At 54.1% G+C, this 20,435-nt stretch overlaps 1 protein-coding gene across 1 annotated transcript; it reads left to right on the top strand.

Annotated features, from left to right (window-relative positions):
- Positions 1 to 6: 6 nt before the first annotated feature.
- LOC120542019 (M-phase inducer phosphatase 1-A-like) lies at positions 7 to 19,484 on the top strand. Its single transcript, XM_039774098.1, has 14 exons — positions 7 to 34; positions 2,400 to 2,448; positions 13,505 to 13,538; positions 14,457 to 14,546; positions 14,769 to 14,852; positions 15,659 to 15,778; positions 15,888 to 15,971; positions 16,052 to 16,276; positions 16,370 to 16,465; positions 16,552 to 16,614; positions 16,852 to 16,950; positions 17,571 to 17,704; positions 17,799 to 17,910; positions 18,045 to 19,484. Exons 2-14 carry the CDS (start codon positions 2,435 to 2,437, stop codon positions 18,183 to 18,185), a joined length of 1,296 nt encoding a protein of 431 aa, XP_039630032.1. The 5' UTR covers positions 7 to 34; positions 2,400 to 2,434; the 3' UTR covers positions 18,186 to 19,484.
- Positions 19,485 to 20,435: the final 951 nt, after the last annotated feature.

Here is a 20,435-nt window from a genome sequence, read left to right as displayed (position 1 = left end):
GGTGAGCCCGACACCTCGGACACCGGAGAGTCAGGTCAGACTGTTTCTTTTTTTTTTTTGTTTGTTTTATTTCCTTTGCCAATTGTCTGCTCAGAAATGTGACCCCATGGTGGGCATCGCCAATCACCCTGTTGAAGTGGCCTGCGTGTGTGTGAGAGAGAGAGAGAGAGAGAGCTGTACGCTAATTAACGAGTCCTGGTGTCGTCACTAATACTGATGGCTGCCCTGCTCATGGAGAGGAGTATCGGTGACAGTCAGTGAGGGTTAGGGACTCCTCAGTGTAACGAGGTAAAGAGTCCCCCAGATGAGGTGCCACCGCTGCGCCCCGTTGTTTGACACTTTAACTTTATGAGGCCCGTCATTACAAGGCCCTCAACTGACCCCAAACCTCTTAATACACCAAAGGGCAGGCTGTGGGTGGCATACGTCACGCAGTACAGGCTTGGTGGCAACAGAGGAACAAAAGAGGGAACACAATGAGGAGTCGCAGTTCTGCCCGACAACACTTGTGGGTTTACTGAGCAAACAGCAATGGCTGGCCGAGATGTGCTATTGTGGTGGCCGGCCCACCAGCCTCTGCCCACTCCACCACACCGAGGCCACGGCGGGAAGTCGCTGCCTCAAAGAAGAAGAGCAGAAAGCGGAGAGGTGTGAGTGCCAGCGAAGGAGAAGGCATCCTGCTCGACTAGCTGCTCTAGAGCAGAATACGTCAAGTCCTCTAAAGCTCCGAGTCACGTGGAGCTCATGGTGGGCCATGCGGGTCGATGACGTCGAGGGGTCTGTGACTCGCTGGCCTGACGCGTCTCGCCCTCCCTTGGCAGGCCTTGGCGGTGGGCGTCATGAGGGGACAGCGTAGAGAGAAAGGCACTTCATGAATCCCGAGTGCAGCTTTAGATTTCACAGACGTGTTCAAACAAAGAGCGACGCCAACCCCTCGGATAAAACACAAGAATTACAAAAGAATCAAAAGAAACCGAATCCTCCGACTTGTCGAGGGTCCACGGGGTGCTGAGCCATCAGTGTGCTAAACGAGGGCTGCTGGTGGAGCGCCTGTCCCACCACCGATTCAGCTGACTGGCCGTCCCCGAACAGAGCCAAGGAACACATGGATGTGAGGAAGATGAAGAAGACTTCTAAGCAAAAAGAGCGTCTGCTCTGCCTCGGTGTTACCGGACCACCGACGTGGACCCCTGAGTGTGAATTGTGGGCCAGGCGTAGAGGCTCTCGGCTGCGATGAAAGTCCGCTCCACGGTTTGTGCCAACTGACCTCCGTGCGGCGCATCCCAGTCGTGCAGAATCGGAACTAAAGGTGGCCGCTGATGTCACCGAGTCTTTGACTTCTGTCAGTTGGCAGAGCACCACACTGGTGATGTCATCCATCCCGCTATATCCTAACTACAGGGTCACGGGGGGTCTGCTGGAGCCAATCCCAGCCAACACAGGAAGCAAGGCAGGAAACAAACCCCGGGCAGGGTGCCAGCCCACCGCAGGGCACACACTAGGGACAATTTAGAACTGGTGATGCCACTCCCGCCATATTCTTTGACTGCTCCCTTTAGAGTCTGAGCCCCCGTTTTTTAAGATGTCTTTCCCTGGAGCTGCGCTTTGATCTTTATGGCTTATTGTGTTTGCCACTTCCCATCTGCCCGCTACACGTGCGGCTCCTCCTGGCATTTGATGCTCTGTTTTCATCGTATTTGGCACGTCTGACACTGCATGGCGTGTTTGTCTGTCTGTGCGGCGTGGTGCTGCGTGCTGTTGATGGTGTCGGACACACTGGGCATGCGCGCTGTCGTGGACGGGCAGGAGATGTGCCCAGAACATCACCTCCCCCGGAACACTAGGTGGCAGCCACCCTGGGTGACCGCGGGACTCTGGTAAAGCCCTGTTGGGGTCCATGGGCACCACTAGGGGGGTTGTGGCAGACGCCGAGCCCTGGAGGGCAACACTTCTGCCACACCCAGAGCAGTTCTTGGGTGCCTCATATGAGGGGCCGATGGACGCTATTCAGTGAGGAAGAGGAGCAGGAGTGGAGAAGAAAAGAAAAGAGAGAGAGAGAGAGGGTTGTGCTTGCTGGAACTCGAAGGAAGGCGTTTCCCACAAAGGGAAAAAGAAAAATCTGTGTGCCTGGAGTTGTGCCTCCTGTGCCCATCTGTCTGTGCCAGGCCAGGTGGTCAGAGTGCCCCCTATGGGCCACAGTGCATCATACGCACTGACTGGGCTTCTTCATCTGCTGGCATTACGCAGTGCCTTTCACAAACCCGGTCGGGGATTCACGCAGTCCACTGAAGGTAGAGGGCCATCGTCATTGTCATCGTCATTGTCATCTTTTATCTGCTATTTCTTTTGTTTGTTTGTTTGGTTTTTAATAATTCTGTTTTTTTTTTTTTTTCTTACAGGTAATCCCAGCTCTCCTTGTGCTTTGGAGTCTCCCATGCAAGTTAAAAGGTGTATTTTAGTTTTTCTTTTTTCATTCTAAACTTTTTTTATGATTTATTTAAATAGCTAAACTGTATAAAACAATGGGTTGAACGCTCCGGTGTTCCCGAGGGTCTTCGTTCACGGCTGCCGGCCTTCCTTTTGACTGTTTGTCTGTTTGTGCCATGGATGTGAGGCTCCCTGTCTGTACTCTTCAGAGGCCCTGCTGCCCCTGCTGCCCACTGATGCCCGCTGCTGCCCTCTAAGTGCTGAGGGTTTGCTGTATTGTGTTCTCTTCTGTTGTTCATTATGACTTTTAGTGACGAGGAAAAATACGCCGAGCCACCGAATCCTGGGGCCCACCTTGTGACTGAAATTGTGTTGACTGAGAGGCGCATTCTGACCGTTGGCAGGCAAAATGAAACGTCCAGCAAATGTGCCTTTCCAGGGCTGCCAAACACTCCTGGGGTGACAGAGCTGTGACCCGGGAAGGCGCCTTGTCATCGTCTGAGCTCCTTTGTGTTACTCGCGTCTCCTGCTGGCTAAGACGTGACGTGCACTTCGACTGTGCAGAACTTCGCTCTTGACTACAGTGTGGTGGGAATATCCACGAGTGTCTGTCTGAGTTTTATATAGCGCCTTACAGCCCACCCAGGAATGCTGTCACGCGTGACCAGCCAGATGATTCCTCAGATACTCTGTGAACTTGACCCAGGACACAGGCAGACAGACATCGTTATTGCTCACCACACACTCGTTTTATTTACACTATTTACAGATTGTCCCGCGCTCAACTCCCCAGTGCCTCTTGTACCGATTCAACAACTCTAGGCCTTACAACGCCTCTGTCTCTCTTTCCAGGCCTTACAATGCCTCTTTCTCTCTTTTCTCTGGCCGCCTCCAGTCCTCCCGCTAGCTCCGTCCTCTTCCACCCGACTTCCGCTCCAGACTGAAGGGAGGCGGCCCCTTATATAGTGCTCCCGGATGAGCACCAGGTGTTTCCGGCATCCATTCCTTGGCCACGCCCCAGCGTGGCGGAAGTGCCGCTGTCCTCCCGGCAGCTCTCCGTCGCCACAATAAGTCTTCCCCCCAGCACTTCCTGGTGTGGCGGAAGTGTCGGGCTCCCGGGATAATTAGGTACTGGGGCGCCGCCTGGCGGTGGCCACGGGTCCCTGCAGGGCTGGGCTTCCATGCCCTGTAATCGAGGCCCCCTGCTTAACCAGGACGGACGCCCCACTCTGTCTGGAGGAGGCACTCGCCTCCTCACGCCCTCCAGCGCCCCGCCGGGCTCCAGCTCCGCCGGCGACTGCATGGGATCAACCGGCATCGGGCCGCCGCCTGGCGGTAACCACGGGCCCCTACAGGGTAGGGCTTCCATGCCCTCACCCGTGGCTCCCAACAAAACCAGGACGGACGCCTCGCGGTCTGGAGGAGGCACAAGCCCTCCTCACGCCCTCCTAGGCCCCGCCGGGCTCCAGCCCCTGCCGGGGGCCACAGTGCCCCACCGCTAGCGAGGACACGAGGGTCCGAACGGCGCAACCCGAAGGGCAGCACGCCCCGGAGAGGGTCCTACTATGTCCCCAGGGTCCATCACGGCACCCTGGGACATCTTCTTCGGCACCCCGCCGGCGAACGCGTTCTCCGCCTGCGCTGCTCGCCCCAGTTGTCCCCCAGCTGGGCCACCATTGGCCTCGGCGTGGAGCTCTCGCAGAGCGCCCGCTTCAGGAGGGCAGGTCCCTGACGACGCCGCCTCAGCGCCGCCGGGCTTCGACCTGTGGAAAAGAAAAAGAGGGCCAGAAGCACTGCCAGGACACTCATCCCAGCGCCCTGCCGGTCTCCGCACCGCAGTGCTCCCGCCCTTCCGACAGCCCCGACTTGCCTGCTGAAGTCCTCCGCCGCTGGTTCCGTGCCCGTCCGCCGTCCGCTGCACCGCTCTCACAGGCAGCTCGCCCAGCCGCCCAGGGGACTTCCTCTGCCCGCACAGAGGACGGCCTTTTTCCGGACGCGCGCACCCAGCGCAGCGTCCTCCCCTGTCCGAGGAACCGGCATTCACCCCTCGGTTCCTCCCTCTCTTCTTGGACGCCTTGACGGTCTGGGTCTGAGCATGGCAATAGCTCAAACCCAGCCCCGTCTGCGTCCCTGCAGAGCGACGGGAAACAGCCGCGGGCTTGGAGCGCAGGGCGCTAGGACCCGGGGCACTTTGCAGCCCTGATCCTCCCAGCCCCTGCGGGTAGCGACCTCCTCGCCTCGCCAGCCATCTGCACCACCGCGTCCGCTGTTGGGAAGTTGCCTACTTGAAGCCGGTCTTCCCGTGAACGGTCACGGCCATGTTCGCTAACCCCTACTTGCTTTACGGGGACGGCAACACTCACCACCCCCGCAGTGCTCCGCCGGCCTCCGGTTCCAGCGCCGCGCCGATCCTCCGTCTCACCCGACGCGACCGCCTTCCCCATCAGCTCCTCCAACTGAGCGGCGATAGCACTCAGCATCTGCATCATAGACGACTCGGCGGGCGAGGATTCCCCCGACACGCCGAGCCGCTGGTGGGAACAAAGAGACAGACGCCGGTGAGCCTACCTGTCGATCAGCTGCACTCGACGCCTGCCTCCTGTGGGCCACTCCTCCTGGCCCAATCGGGTCTCTTCTCCGCACGGGACTGGCTTTCCTTGGCCCCGCCTCTCTCCAATCATCGGCGGGCACGCAAGACACACCGGCCAATCCCGCCTGTCAGCGGGCGGGACCACCGGCCCGCGGCCATCTTGTCTCCCCTGCGCTGGGTACGGAGACGTGCCTCCTCACCGCGTTGTAGCTGCAGCGATTCCTCGAGCCGCAGCGGCTCCGATTCCGCAGCCTCCTTTGCTGCCTCCGTAGCCGCACTGCCGACAGCCCGTGGCCGGCGGCGCTCCTGCCACAGACGCTGATCCGGTCTGTCCCTCCCTGTGGAAAACAAGGTATGACCGACCCGGCGGGCCGATTATTGCAGGGCAGGGTACTCACCTCCCGGATCCCGTCTTGCCGAGGCCCCCACCTCGGTGTGGCCTTTGCGCCGCCACGCCGCCTGGCTGTCCGTGTCGACAGCGCGACTTTCGGAGCCCGCTGCGCTCCGGCGATGTCTATTCCTCCTCCGCACCCGGGGATATCCATGCCGCGGTCCGGCGGCGGTTTCCGGAGCAAAACGCACCCGCGGGGTTTTGCACGGGCCACACCTGCAACAAGCGTGTGGAGTCCCCTGCTGTGCCGGGTTATTCACAAAATATTTATCGTTATGGGGCCCCCGTCTTGCACCAGACGGATGGCCCCACGTTGGGCGCCATTGTGAACTTGACCCAGGACACAGGCAGACAGACATCGTTATTGCTCACCACACACTCGTTTTATTTACACTATTTACAGATTGTCCCGCGCTCAACTCCCCAGTGCCTCTTGTACCGATTCAACAACTCTAGGCCTTACAACGCCTCTGTCTCTCTTTTTCTCTAGCCCTCCAGTCCTCCCGCTAGCTCCGTCCTCTTCCACCCGACTTCCGCTCCAGACTGAAGGGAGGCGGCCCCTTATATAGTGCTCCCGGATGAGCACCAGGTGTTTCCGGCATCCATTCCTTGGCCACGCCCCAGCGTGGCGGAAGTGCCGCTGTCCTCCCGCAGCTCTCCGTCGCCACAATAAGTCTTCCCCAGCACTTCCTGGTGTGGCGGAAGTGTCGGGCTCCCGGGATAATTGGGTACTGGGGCGCCGCCTGGCGGTGGCCACGGGTCCCTGCAGGGCTGGGCTTCCATGCCCTGTAATCGAGGCCCCCTGCTTAACCAGGACGGACGCCCCCACTCTGTCTGGAGGAGGCACTCGCCCTCCTCCGCCTCCTCCAAAGCGTCCCGCCGGGCTCCAGCTCCGGCCGGCGACTGCATGGGATCAACCGGCATCGGGGCGCCGCCTGGCGGTAACCACGGGCCCCTACAGGGTAGGGCTTCCATGCCCTCACCCGTGGCTCCCAACAAAACCAGGACGGACGCCCCCTCGCGGTCTGGAGGAGGCACAAGCCCTCCTCACGTCCTCCTGGGCGTCCCGGCCGGGGGCCACAACTCGTATGTCATGTGCGTCCCCAGGACGCGCTGAGGGGGCCTAAACGCGTACCACCCAGTGATCGTCGTTACTCGAGGCTTATGTTTGTGGGGAGTGGAGCCCAGTGTGGCAGCCCCCTGCACAAGTCGGGTACCAGCCATGCATGCGGGCGGGCAGGCGGGCAGGCGTGCGGAGTGAGCTCATCTCACACACACACACGGCTCAGGCTGGCGACTAGAATGGTGACACGAAGCACAAGTCGACACTCCAACAAGCACGTGGGACACTAGAAGGGATTTTCTCCGGGCGGGTGTCCACTTCTCAGCCGCTCGCAGGACGCCAGACGTTCACACTGGTGATGCACAAGAAGGAGAAGGAGAAGAAGAGAGTATTTGTCTTGCGTGGTTTTAACGCACGTCCCTGTTTTGACATCAAGATGGAATTTGTGTCACCTGGTGATGAATAATTCTGAATTCCCATAGGAATGTCACCTTTACCGGTCTAATGACAGCCCCTCCGTATCGCTGATCCTAAGTGACGGATCATGAATCACAATGGCTTCAATTTCGAGATTTCATTGTCATCGGTACCCGAATGTCCCCTTTATTTTCGTATCCATCACACACATGGCACCTGGCAGTGTCACCATGTCCTCTCCTTCTGTGGGTGTAATTGTGGGACCTCCCTTTATGGTTTGCTGTCCACCGCATGACTTCTCCTAAGAGCGTTCACACTTTGGGTGGGGAAATCCTGAAAAGTAAATGATGACAAGAATTTAATAGAAGAAGAAGAAGAAATGTCAGATTAGCCAAAGTCATACACTGTCACGTAAAACAAAAGCCACAAGATGACAAGTGCTGATGCCACTGCGGTGCCTGCTGATGACAACTTCCTTCAGGACCACCAGCATAGCCCCCTGATTCTGATTATTCTCTTCATACTCGTCCCTCCGCCCCCTCCGTTTATTTGATGACATTACACTCACAAACGCGTTTAGTGTCCCATCTCATGACAGTGTGTGACAAAAGTCTACCGTGTAGCCTCTGCGTATGGCTGAGGGGTTTGTGTCCCTTGAGCGTCACAATGGCTCTGCTGCCTTGGCCTTTGCATCGGTCCTGGCCGGTGTTAGAATAGGTGACAAATGACAATGAGTGACAGGCCGCAGGTCTGCATGTATGACAGGAGCAGCCCCTGCAGGTCACCCGGCCTCCATTTAAAAGAGCCGGAAAGCTCCAAATGTATGACGGACAGTAAGGAGGATTTCAAGCAAGCAAACCAAACCCTGGTGCCCACTGGATTTTACCAAACCCCCGTTACTTGGCACTTCTCTTAGTCCCTGGCCGTGCTGCCTCCCTGCTCTCCATCAGACCTGGGGGTACCCGTGCAAATCCCACTTTGGGGGTCTTCTTTTAATTCCCTTCTGGGTTTAGCAGAAAGCCTTGATGTGCAGTGCCCTCTGGCGGACACTGGCGCCACTGCACCCTCGCGTCGGTCGGTCGGTCGGTCGGTGAGCAGCTCTGCCAACTTCCGCCTACTTTTGAGTAATGTCGGGCTCCGTGCCCGCTCCCCTCCTCCGCTGTCCTGTCGCTTCCCTCTGTCGCTGTCACTGTCAGGCACTTCATCACCGTCCGTCCTCATCTTCTAAAGACACCTTAGGTGGGCGCGCACTCCCAAATATTGGATTCTGTGTCGAGTTAAAAGTTCCAGCGGCAGCCCGCGATTGACATTTTCATTTTGTTTTGCAGTGCAGCTCAGATCGATGCTGCTGTAAAAAGAAATTACAGGCGAGTCGTCAACGGCGCCACAGGAGCTGTGCGGTGAAGCGGCTTGTCGCGTTTGACAAACATCGGCCTCTAGGTGGCATCGTGAGACCGCAGATTAATGGAGAGTCCGCGGCCGTGGGTAGGGGGGGGTCGGGTGGCTGCTTTCTTAATCTTTTGTCGGTTTACTTTTTAATTGTCCGTCGCTGCAGTCGTGCTCAGGTGGCGAAGGACTTGGCACTGCGGGTTTTGCCCTTTCTACGCTCGTCGTTGACGCACGTCACCTGTCCAGACGAGTCTTCGGGTGCCAACGGGACTGGAATTTAAGCCCCGCCCTGTTCCAGTTATCAATGCGCGACTACAGGAAGGCGCTATATAAAGTGAGTGAAGACAACGTGTGTTCTTTAAAATCCGACATGCAGATGTGAGGTTACGGACAGTAGCTTGTATTTTATGTGCTGTCATTTCTGGGTGGATGGCATTCGCCAAGTCAAGCGGCTGTGGCAGGTGTTGTGCCCAAATTCAACAGCCGCCCCCCACTTCGGTACACGTGTAAGTGCCAATGGTTGGTTCTGTCTTAATGTAAGGTGCCACTTCTTTATATTCTGCGTGTTTCAGCATTGAGCTTTATGGGCACTGATTATTAGACTGGAGCTGCAGCAGAATTTTAGGGTGGGGATGAAAAGTTCATTCGCTTCACCTCAACACACACACACTTAACTCTGAGTCAGGCCAGGACCCCTCTGCTGTCGCCTACTAACCTGTAGATGATGCCCCATTAATGCCATGGCCGCCACTTGGCACTCCCGCTCAGGACCCCCCATCTTTTGTCAGCACAGTTGTGAAGTAAAGACGACACGTCAGAGGGACTGCAGCGCCCAACGCGTCATTTCCTGCCAAGTGATGGCGTTTCGCTCCGACCGATTGATTGCATTGTCGTCCGCAAAAGGGTTGTTGTTTTTTTTTCGGTGAACCACAAAATTACGGAAAAGAATTAATTTAGGAAACGAAAAGATTAAAAAATAACCTCAAGTGATTGTAAAAAGCTATTCCCAATACGCTTTCCAGTTAGACTTGACTGGCTTATCGGAATAGAATTTCACTAAGAGTGTGCGGCCGACTTTAATATGCCAGGCCGGATCTACTTTAAGGGTGTCTTGGGTACGCACCCTGCCACCCTGCGCTTGCCTTACCATGTGTGACAGAAAAAGCCCAGCCGCCCCCAACGCACACCCGGTGCCCCTACACTCGGCCATAAAGAAGTGTGTGTGTGTGTGAATACGAGTCCGGTGGCTCCCCGCGAGCAGGTCACTCGTCTGACGTGTTAAAATACCACAAAATGAGAAAACGTCCGTAACTTGAGCGCACTGGTGCAGCGAAAAGAAAAGTAAAACGAGAAAGAAAACGGCCTGCTGTGCTGCAAACAATACCAGACATCCTCATCATCATCCTCCTCATCATCATCCTCATAAAATAACGATCTGAATACAAATCCCACTTGAGAGTGAAGAGAAGGACCTTACCGATAGTCTACTGACAGTCGCCACCATCTGCGGGGTCCTGAAGCCTGAACTGGTATGGTGGCCCCTTCGCCACCAGCACCAAGGTGTGGGCACCCACCGTTCCCTTCATCATACCAGCATGTGTTTTGTTTTAATTGACCACTACATTTTTAGACCCCCAACTCAATTCGTACTCACACTAAACCTTTAAGCAATGCGGATTGAAGCTGCCCCTCCAGGGTTTAGGGTCCCTAAAACTTAAGCTTCGTGATCTTCCACCACTGGTCGAGTGAGGGCTGGCAGTTCACTCCTGCATGTGGCACACCGCGGGGCGACATGCCAGCAGACGATACGACACACCAACGCCCCGTCACTTTGGTAGTACAAAGTGGCACAAGGTTTCTAAAATGTTTCACGAATGTCGTTGAACTGCGACACGAGAACGAAAGCCCAATTCCAGCGGAGTCCTCGCCCACCAGTCGGTCGTGCACATTCATACGCAGGAAGGTGAGGTGGAGCAGATCTGAAGTTGTGGACCCCTTTCTGCTTTAGGACTCCCACGGCTGAGGTTGGCCGTGTGTGACAGGAGAGCCATGAGAGTGAAGTCCCCGTCGCCTTCAGGGCAGCTGTCTGCTGGCACCGACCTTCTTATTAATAACTTGAACAGCTCGTTCTTGGGCTCCTATAAGTGAACACGTCACGTACACCCCAGAGATGTGCAAGTAGTTAACATTTAAAACACACAACGAATGGATATGAAGGTCGGCAAAATGACATTTTAAAAGAACAGCTGACCTGCGTTTGGGTGGCGAGAGGAGTGGGTGACGGAGGGGCACCTTACACTCTTGTGGGCGCCATTCTTTGGAAACCTTTTCATTGATTAATAGGGCAGAAATAAATCCAAAAAGCGCGCGAGCACGACACGTAAAGCTGAGACGCGCTCTTCGTCTTTTCTGGACCGGCGGGCACTTTTTATTTCTTGGTGACCGATTCAGAGCAGCGGGTCTCGAGGTGGAGTGTGGACTTTGGATGCGAATGTAACAATAGTTTTCGGATAGGATGATTAGGGAGTCCGCGATGGCCTGGCGCCCTGCCTTGTGCCCCGTGTTGGCTCCAGCAGACCCCCGTGACCCTGTAGTTCGGATATAGCGGGTCGGATAACAGATGGCCGATTAGGGAGTGGCGTACAGCGAAGTATTACAAAGGAAAAGTGGAAACGCAATCCAATGAATAGTATCGCCACCGTAACTCCAGTCCAAATCCACGAGCACTGAAAATCGAGTAAAAGTACATTACGTGTACGTGTTCACGATAAACGACCAGTTCAAGTCCCGCCATTACACAGATGTAAATGAACGTTCTCGCAGTGTCTTCGCTGTCCACATCGATGAATTGTTTCGATGCGCAGGACTATTTCACGACTGATTGGATTGTTGCATTGCCAAGTACTCGCCGGTCGGTCGGTCAGTCAGTCAGTCAGTCAGTCAGTCATCCAACCCGCCACATCCTAACGCAGGGTCACGGGGGGTCTGCTGGAGCCAATCCCAGCCAACAGGGCACAAGGCAGGAACAAACCCCGGGCAGGGCGCCAGCCCACCGCAGGACACACACACACACACACACACACCAGGGACAATTCAGGATGGCCAATACACCTGACCTGCATGTCTGTGGACTGTGGGAGGAAACCCACGCAGACACGAGGAGAACATGAAAACTCCACGCACGAACCCCGGTCTCCTACCACTGCGCCACCATGCCGCGCCCCAAATACTCGTGATGATGCAAATTCTAAATTTGCATAAGGATACACCCCCTTTGCAAATTCTCCCTTATAACCCCCCGACCCGATTCTTCGGCTTTGAGCGAAACCAACATTTAATTTTCTGGACGCTAAGGGTGTCGGTGCAGCCTGTCGGCTCTCTCGAAGTTTCTCACGCTGTGCGTCACCTGCGATAAACTGTCGCGACGTCTCCTTCTCCACGGGACTTGACGATGTTTAGAGAAAGTCCCATCCAGTGGCTCCAATTACTGTCCCTTGGCTAATTTGTCATATGTTAGCGTTCTTGTATGATGCTGGTCTTCGCTGACACGTTAGAGATTGGAGTGGTACTGGAGTTATACTGGAGGTGTACTGGAGTTTATACTGGAGGTGTATTAGAAGTTCAAAGTTACAAAAGTTGCCAAATTAAAACCCGATTAAAGCCGTTCAGTTTAATATTAATGAGGACACAATTAGAATTGCTATCTGAGTTGACTTCACGGTGACAAATCGCCCGTCGGCGCTCCTGACTGTTTTCTGACGATCTGAACTCCTCCTGTAAACTGAAGGAAGTCACACATGGCAGCCGTTGTACGTTTTTCTGAGCAATGACCACTCGCATGACCGTGAAATATTATAGGCTATAATTTAGTGAAATATTTAATTCCGACCGGCATGTGCCTGACTTTTGTAATCTAGTCAATCGTCCGTACATTTTCATGTATTTTCCATAATGAGAAGCTGAGTGGACAGGCAGGACAAGGGGACAAAACTGATGAGCACAAGTGAGGAGCTCCGCCACTTACACTTCCTTAGTTCCGAAACCCAATAGCGGCACCGTGATGGAGGTGGGCAGCTCGTTCACCCAGCCTGGAGCCACAGGCATGCACGTACAAAAAAAAAAGCCTCAAGTGAGACGTGATGCCATGCAGGGGTGGCATCGGCAGCAGGCCTCACCCTGCCTTCGTGTGCTTTACTGCTTATAGGACTGGAACTGAAAGGAGAGTTTCGCTAATGTCACCGCCAGTCCTGAATTTAAGGGGCACCATGCAGATTCGTACCCGCGCGTCACAACAACTTGGCTTCACTTTTGATGATTTAAGATGTGCTTTTAAACGTCTCGTGGAATTCTAGACCACCACCTGCAGCTCAGATCATTAAAAGGGCGGACACGCACGTCGGGCGATCAGAAGTGTCCGCGGCATTTTGATCAAATCGAGACACAGCCACACTTACCACTTCGGCCTCTCCGATTACTGCTAGGACTGTTTCTGAAATCGCACCAAGTGCTCGAATAGAGCAAGAACGCAGCGGCCATGCAGTGTCAATGTAACGCCAGCTGTCTATAACGTCGACAGGACTTGCCAACAGAATGCAGAAACCCACCTGACTCAGGGGGTCAACACAAACCAGATAACCGTCCACCTTGGGCATCACGTCAATTAATCGGGCGGGCGGGCGCGCGCCGGAGGAGCTGCTGTGCACGCGCCAATGGATGTGCGCTCGCGCCCGCTGCAACGAACTGAAAGGCGACACCATCTGCGTGTGAAAACATCCAGCCAAGGTGGGGAGGTGACAGCCGTGACAGGAGCCCGAGAGAGCGAGTGGGTGATTGATTGATTGAGTGAGTGAGTGAGTGTTTGCCGTTCACTTTCACCTCCGCAGTACCCGAAAGGGGGCGCACTTTTCCCGTCTGACAAATTTTACTTTCGCCCAAAAACGTGAAGCGTTCGTGCGCGGCGCCTCGCGGCTCTCGGCGTTTGGTGTTTGGTGCTGTGCCCTCTTAGTCATTATGGCACTTTTTATTGGCTAACTAGAAAGATGCCAGCGTGTAAAGCTGTCGAGGCCCCGGAGACCGGACGGCCCTGTGCTCACTTAACGGTTTTCCGATGCCCGGCTGAGTGTGCCCATTTGTGTCGATGCCTCTTTGAGTGGGACGGGCCGTCTTACCGGGCGCTGTGCTGGTCCCGTTTGTATAAACGCACTTTGTTCTTTTGTTTCCCTTACAGGTGCCAGCGCTTTAAAGGATTCCGGTCTTTGCTGGTAAGCCGGTGGAGTTTTCTCTTGCTTTGTAGAATGTGGCAGTCCGAGAGGTGCCAGCTGTGGCACTGGTGCTGTGGTGAGGGCTGCCTGCCACCTCTGCCTTAACTCGGGGTGAGGCCGTTCACTTTATAGCATAGAAGGGATTTATGAAGGGGTGCCCACCCAGTAAGTATTTCAATCCTCGGACCACCTCTTCACAGAGCTCTCATCCATTCAAATGATCACCGTGATCCCCCCTAGGCCACCCGGCCCCCCTTACACCCTTAAACAGTAAACTTGAGGAGTCGTTTGAAATTGAACTGCGGAGGGGCTTTTCCTTTTGCAGTCTGCAGCCCCATCTTTGCCCCCTCGGTGATGTTTTGGGCTTTCTACAACAACAACATTTATTTCTTTAGCACATTTTCATACAAACAGTAACTCAAAGTGCTTCTAGAGGTGCAGTCACAATCTTTTTTTCCCCATATGCCGTGTCCGAGGTGTCCTTTTTGCCATAACCGATTTGAAGTGAACTGCAGAGCACATATCAGAGATTGTAACCTTTTATCGTCACTTTTCTGAATCTTCCACTTTGTCTTTAATCCTCTGAGGGACCCCCCACCTCATTAGCACAGCTTCTTAATAGTAAAGGGTTAACCGGGCATCAGCCTTTCATACTGTCTTTGGAAAGTCCATTCTGAAAGCAATCCCATGCATAGCCTGCTTGATGCCCAATACTCGGTGCCACCTTACATGTCACCAGTCAAGTAGTGGCAAGCCCTGTGGCAGCTCACCCACATTTCTCCTGCTTCCATGATTTCTTATGTTTTTTGTTTTGTTTTTCCTTTCAATTGTGTTCTTATGCCACCGACCGTCACAGTGCCAGGAGGTGACCCTGGGTGTCTGTGTGCCCTGACTTGTCTAAACTTTATTTGTTTGTAGCCCAAGTTGATGTGCAGCAGTCCGAAAGTCGGCCCTCCTGTGAACAGAGAACGTCATCGAGAGCTGGGAGACCTGAGCAACAAAGAGAATGCAAGTGGTGTTTACTGGTGTTCAAGTGTGACAAGGTGGGGTTGGCAGGGGACGGGACACGAAAGTCACTTCAGCAGACAAAAGACAAAGAGCCTCACAATAGTGACGGGCGGTGCATCCGAGCTGGCCTCTGCTACTTGTGTTACTGTGCCCAGTTCACCAAAGCCTTCTGCGTAGAGTTATCGTAGACGTCCTAAATGTGGCGCTCCTTCTCCCCTCTAGGTGCCCTCTAGGTGCTTTGCGGCCTCGGCAGCGCTTTGTGACCAGGAGATGCAGACATGGGAGCAGGAGGCCAGTGCCATAGCGGTGAGTTTACAGGGCAGCAGACCCTCGCTGGCATTGCTCCTCTTCACTGTCTATGTGTACCCACTTCTTGTGTTGCCCTCAGTCATGTGGCGCTGGACCTCCCTTCTGTGGCAGTCATTGAGAGCAACAGAGCTGGGCACTCTATGTTGTGCAAGTCTTGTGCCCGCGACGCTGACCTTAGAGTGCACCCTCAGTAATACCTTATGAATGACTTCTATCTGTACATTATATGGCGCCTTTCACATTATCTGTCTATTAGATAAGGTGAAAGGCGCTATATAATGGATAAGGTGAAAGGCGCTATATATTATATACGCTATATATATATATATATATATATATATATATATATATAGGCGCTATATATTATATACTCTGTCTATCTATTATATGGCGCCTTTCACATTATCTATCTATTAGATAAGGTGAAAGGCGCTATATAATAGATAAGGTGAAAGGCGCTATATATTATATAGCGCCTTTCACTCTGTCTATTATATAGCGCCTTTCACATTATCTATTATATAGCGCCTTTCACTCTGCCTATCTATTATGGCGCCTTTCACATTATCAGTCTATTATATAGCGCCTTTCACCTTATCTATCTATCATATCTAATCCTTCCAACTATTCTATCCATCTATTATATAGCGCCTTTCACTCTGTCTATCTATTATATAGCGCTTTTCACTCTGTCTATCTATTATATAGCGCCTTTCACTCTGTCTATTATATAGCGCCTTTCACATTATCTATCTATATATATATATATATAATCTCCCCCATTTCTTTTTTCTCACCCTTAGCCTGCCATTCAAGTGACCCATTGTGACATGAGTCCCATCACACTGGAGCCATCCTCCCACATGGAGGTCTCTGCAGTCACAGACGGCTTCTCGGAGTTTCTCGGGGGCTACGAGGATGCGGTAAATTCTTCTTCTTCTTCTTCTTCTTCTTCTTCTTCTTCTTCTTCTTCTCTTTTGGTTCCTGAAGTCCCTAACCCTAATTTCTGTGTTCTTGTTTGGTGACCCGTAGGCAGGTACGAATGGGAGCATCTCTTCCAGCATGGCACTGCTGTTGTCGGACCCGCTGATGAGCCAGGGGACGGCTTGTGGCTCGGTGAGTGGGCTTTTTCTTGCCTTCAGAGTGTGGGTTTGTGCCGCTCCCTGACCCGAGCCTGATGTGTTTCCCCCCCTAAGGTGCTCAGACCTGCACGTCGAGTAAGGAAGGGTCTCTTCAGGTCTCCCTCCATGCCTGAAAAGCTCCACCGACCCCTGCTAAAGAGACCGGAGCGGGCAGACGAGCTGGAGACCCCTATGAGGGTGAAGCGCAGCCGGAGCACCAGCAGCCCCATTCGAGAAGAGGCAGATATTAAGACGCAGGTGATGCAAGACCCCCTGGCATCGTGTGGGCACTGGGTGCAGGTTTGTTTATCAGGCTCCTTTTTATGTCCATCTTCTGATCTGTAATATTGTCATCGTCCCCCACCCCCCCATTGTCCCCCTGCCTCCATGTAGAGAACTCTGAAGAAAACGCTCTCATGTGACATGGACATCCAGAACATTCTGGAGGAGGACATGGTGCCCTCTGAACTCATCGGCGACTTCTCAAAGGTCAGACGTTTCCCTTCCCCTTGTCCCGTTTCGCTTGCCTGTCATTTTGAGTGACCCTCGCCCTTTGGACCCCCTCTAACTCGCAGGTTCGGATCCTCCCTACGCTGAGCGGGAACCACCAAGACCTGCAGTACATCGGCGGCGAGACGGTGAGTCTGAAACTGTCTGGGCAGAGATGAACGAGCAGAGCCGGGCGGTGACGGCACTGATGGTGACGATGACATCATCGAGGCACTGCTGACCTCTGAGCCCAGAGTGATTCAGTGTGGCCCTGGCGCGTGGCAGGAGAGGCTGGCTGGCTGGCAGGTGGGTGGCGGGCGCACGCTCGCTCGCTCGTCTCGTCTCCTAATCTCGTTTCTCTGTTTTGCGTATTGATTTTGTAATAGATGGTGTCTCTGCTCTGCGGAGAATTCAACGGCCTCATCGAGAAATATTTCATCGTGGACTGCCGCTACCCCTACGAGTACGATGGAGGACACATCAAGGTCAGTTGGGCACGCGGCCCCTTGGAGACGCTTCACTTGTCTGTGTGTTTGCATTACGGCTTTGGGGTCCCCTATTAGCACTCGGGGGGGGGTAACCTTGGCTGGAATGGCCGCTTACTGGCACGGGTGGGGGGGCACCATGGAGGGCTTCGCTCGGTGGGTGGACAGCGTGGGGCTCGATTATTGTGCTCAGCTTTGAGAGCTTTCGATAAAGTTAGGAGGACGCGTCATTGGACCGTATGAAGGGTCAAAGGTCACAGAGCTCGGGGTCTGCTGCTGCTACCTGAGACCACTTTCAGGAAACTGGGAATACGTCAGAGTGCCAAAAAGACACTGAAATGTCCTAAATAGAAGAATATGGCCACCCTGTGACTGGGAGCGAGTGTGCGGGTGGCATCGCAGATTAGCCTTTTGCCCACCGCTGCCAGGCCGGCCCTCTAGTTCCTCTGGCAATTGCATTAAGTGAGTTTGAGTTGATAAAGTGAGAGTGGCGGCACCGGGCGCGTTGGCACTCTACACGTGACGGTAAAGGTGAGCTCTGCATAGACAGACAGACAGGTCGGCGGGTGGTCTTTATTGTAAAGTGAAGTCTGATGTGTAATCCACCGTTTGGCCACCAGGGGGCACTTAACCTGCACAAGGAAGACGACATCTGCAGCTTCTTCTTGGCTTCACCGGTGACCGCCAGCTCCGCAGAAAAGCGAATTGTCCTCGTCTTCCACTGTGAATTTTCCTCTGAAAGAGCACCCAAGATGTAAGGGCCTCGTTGACCACAATGCGGGCTGATGGGGGGGCTCTGCCAGGCTTCTGGGTGGGCTCACTCCTGCTCTCCGTCTTCCTCTCTCCAGGTGCAGGTTTCTAAGGCGTCAGGACCGCAGCGCCAATGACTACCCGGCTCTCCATTACCCCGAGCTGTACGTCCTCAAGGGGGGCTATAAAGAGTTCTTCCGCGAGTACAAGGTGAGGGTCCCCTCGTTGTGAGTGTGTGTGTGTGTGTGAGGGGCACAAACCAGTTGAGCACTGGTCACACCAGCTTCTCCGGTCACCCCCGCCCGCTGATGCCCTTAACGTGTGCTGTGTTCTCGATTGTCCAGATGTGGTGCGACCCCCAGGCCTACTGCCCAATGCATCACCAGGACCACAAGGAGGAGCTGCTCAAGTTCCGCTCCAGGAGTAAACTGCTGACTGGCGCGCGGCGCAGACGAGAGCAGATCTGCAAGATGATCAAGATGTGAGCCTGGCGCCTAAAACCCTTCATGGACCAGAATGTCTGCTGAAAATGTGCCAGCTGCGCCCCCCAATTAGAGACATTTGCCAAATGCACCCCCTGCCCACCTCGCCTCTAGCTAGGAGTAAATATGGGAGTGCAGCAGTTTGGGTCTGTGCACTTTCATGGTGGGCTTTAACTTTCTGGTGCCATCCCTATGGTGGGTATGCTGTCTGAAACTGTGGGCACAATGAGGACGTGCCTTTCATTCATTGGTTTGCTTTCAAGTGATACGGTGGTCTCCTGGGGGTAACGGGATGGGGGGATCGTGTGAGACCACCTGAGGGATGACTTTCTGTGCCTCGCTGTGTCCTTTCATTTTTTTTTTTTTTTAACATTTATGACATTCCATGCATTCCTTCATTGAACCTGATGAGTCTGTGATCTTCGTGTGCCCTCCCTGCACCCACAGTGCCCGTCTCGGTGGATTGTTGTACGTTTACAGCTGGTGCCCCCTCAAGTCTGACCTGCCAGGTGTTGGTGCCACTCTCTCCGCTGACGTGGCTATTAATTGTGCCTAATTGCCCTGCCGAATGGTGACGGGGCACCATTGTACGGGACTGGCATCCTATGGCTTCACGTGTGCCACGTCGCTTTGAGCGGACTCATTGACTCCGAAGGCAGCGCTAATTCCCATCGTCTCTGTTGGCACCTGATGATTGTCTTTGAGGCTCAAATTGGTCCTCAGCGGGTCTAATAGGAGCGGAGCGCCCAGGAACTTCATCTGCGGTGTGTGTTTGTGTTTACCGCACTCTGCCAATGCAGCCTGGCAGTGCCAGGTGTTTGTGGCGCGTGCAGAAGTGTGCTGTCCATGGTGAGAGGCAGATGATGTGGGGCTATATGGCATGACTGGGAGACTGGCTGCTCGGCAAAGGTGGGCATTGAGCCACCCACCCTTGCTTATTTCGGCGGGGGTCACTAGACTGCTGTCCACCCATGGCGCGTCTCTGCGACTTCAACTACATCGGTGGCAGGTGGCATGCTGCTGCTGTCCCTTTTCTTCCTCTCAAGGTTGGTGGCCATCGTCTGCCCTCCCAGCTCGACGCGCCTGCTTGGCTCCCGGCCCACCCTGGAGGTCTCCGCTGACTTCTGTACCCCCTTTAATTCCTTACTGTAGTGCTGGCACATTGAGAGAACGGCTCTGAGGTTTTAACAACGTGTACCTCACCTGCGGAGGAGATGATGCCCGCTGTGTGGCACATGTTGAATGATGACTTCTTGTATTAACTGATGGCTTCATTTTCTATTAAAGATGAAATGCAACCTTTATGTTGTGCAGAAGCTCTGATTTGGGGAAGAGGGTCCTGTCATGTCCTCCTTTAACGGGGGGGTTGGCACTTAACAGATATGTCAGCCCCCCTCCAGGTCTGGGAATGCCCCCCAATTGACGCTCACTTTCCATTTCTGAATCTCCAGATGGGTGACTCAGGTGGCTGCCACCATTTCAGTTGGTTCTCCTACAGTACGCCTTGGCATGTTTATGGTGCCTGCTGATGCCTTGTCACGTATGCTGAAGTGATCATCGTCACCTTTTGTCACGTCTCGAAAACCAGCGCATTGGCAGACATGATAACACGGGCATAAGCTTTGGTTTAGACTTGTGCATCTTAATGGTGAAATGCCAGGGGGCTCATGCCATGTGTGTGTCTGTGTCTGTCATGGCAGAGGTTTGTTTTTTGAACATTCAGGCACTAAACACGGGATGCCAGGACCAAAGACCTGTTCAAAAGCTGGCAGCCTCAGAGTGCCCACTCCTCAATCTATTTTTCTCTCATTGATTTTTTTTTTTTTGGCTCATCACTGCCACCCTGGCCCCCTGTGGTGCCAGCCCCTCATCTGCCACTGACAGACCTCCTGTGTTCCTGGGCTTTCCCCCCTTCGTCCAGCATTGTGTTCAATATGGCGCCTCATGAAAGCTGACTCCGCCAGCTGCCCCCGGGCACACGCCTGTCAAAGTACATAATAAGAAAATCAAATTCAGATGTCCTGTAGGAGTAAAATGAGATTGTGCTGTAAAAAGGAAAGTCTTTTGATTTAATACACCGGAGGTGGCCCAGTGCTGTCTGGACGGACCCCCGAGGACCAGCCTGAGTCCTCAGAAAGTCACCTCCGCGGGGCCTAACGACGACGACGAGCACACGGCGAGGACGGGCGGTCAAGCTTTGGCCCCTGGCACCGGGCGGAGACCACGTGGGACTAACGGTCGATATCTGAGCAC

This window comes from Polypterus senegalus, chromosome 13, assembly GCF_016835505.1.
Source record: "Polypterus senegalus isolate Bchr_013 chromosome 13, ASM1683550v1, whole genome shotgun sequence".
Taxonomy (NCBI): Eukaryota; Metazoa; Chordata; class Cladistia; order Polypteriformes; family Polypteridae; genus Polypterus; species Polypterus senegalus.
Note: the sequence above shows the minus strand (reverse complement) of the source record. Positions and strands in the feature narration are given on the sequence as shown.

Bases quoted from the DNA above. Each gene is read 5' to 3' on its own strand.
- LOC120542019 (XM_039774098.1), top strand. The intron at 14,547-14,768 runs GCAAGTGGTGTT...TCTCCCCTCTAG, and splicing joins ACCTGAGCAACAAAGAGAAT to GTGCCCTCTAGGTGCTTTGC. The intron at 15,779-15,887 runs GTAAATTCTTCT...GGTGACCCGTAG, and splicing joins TCGGGGGCTACGAGGATGCG to GCAGGTACGAATGGGAGCAT.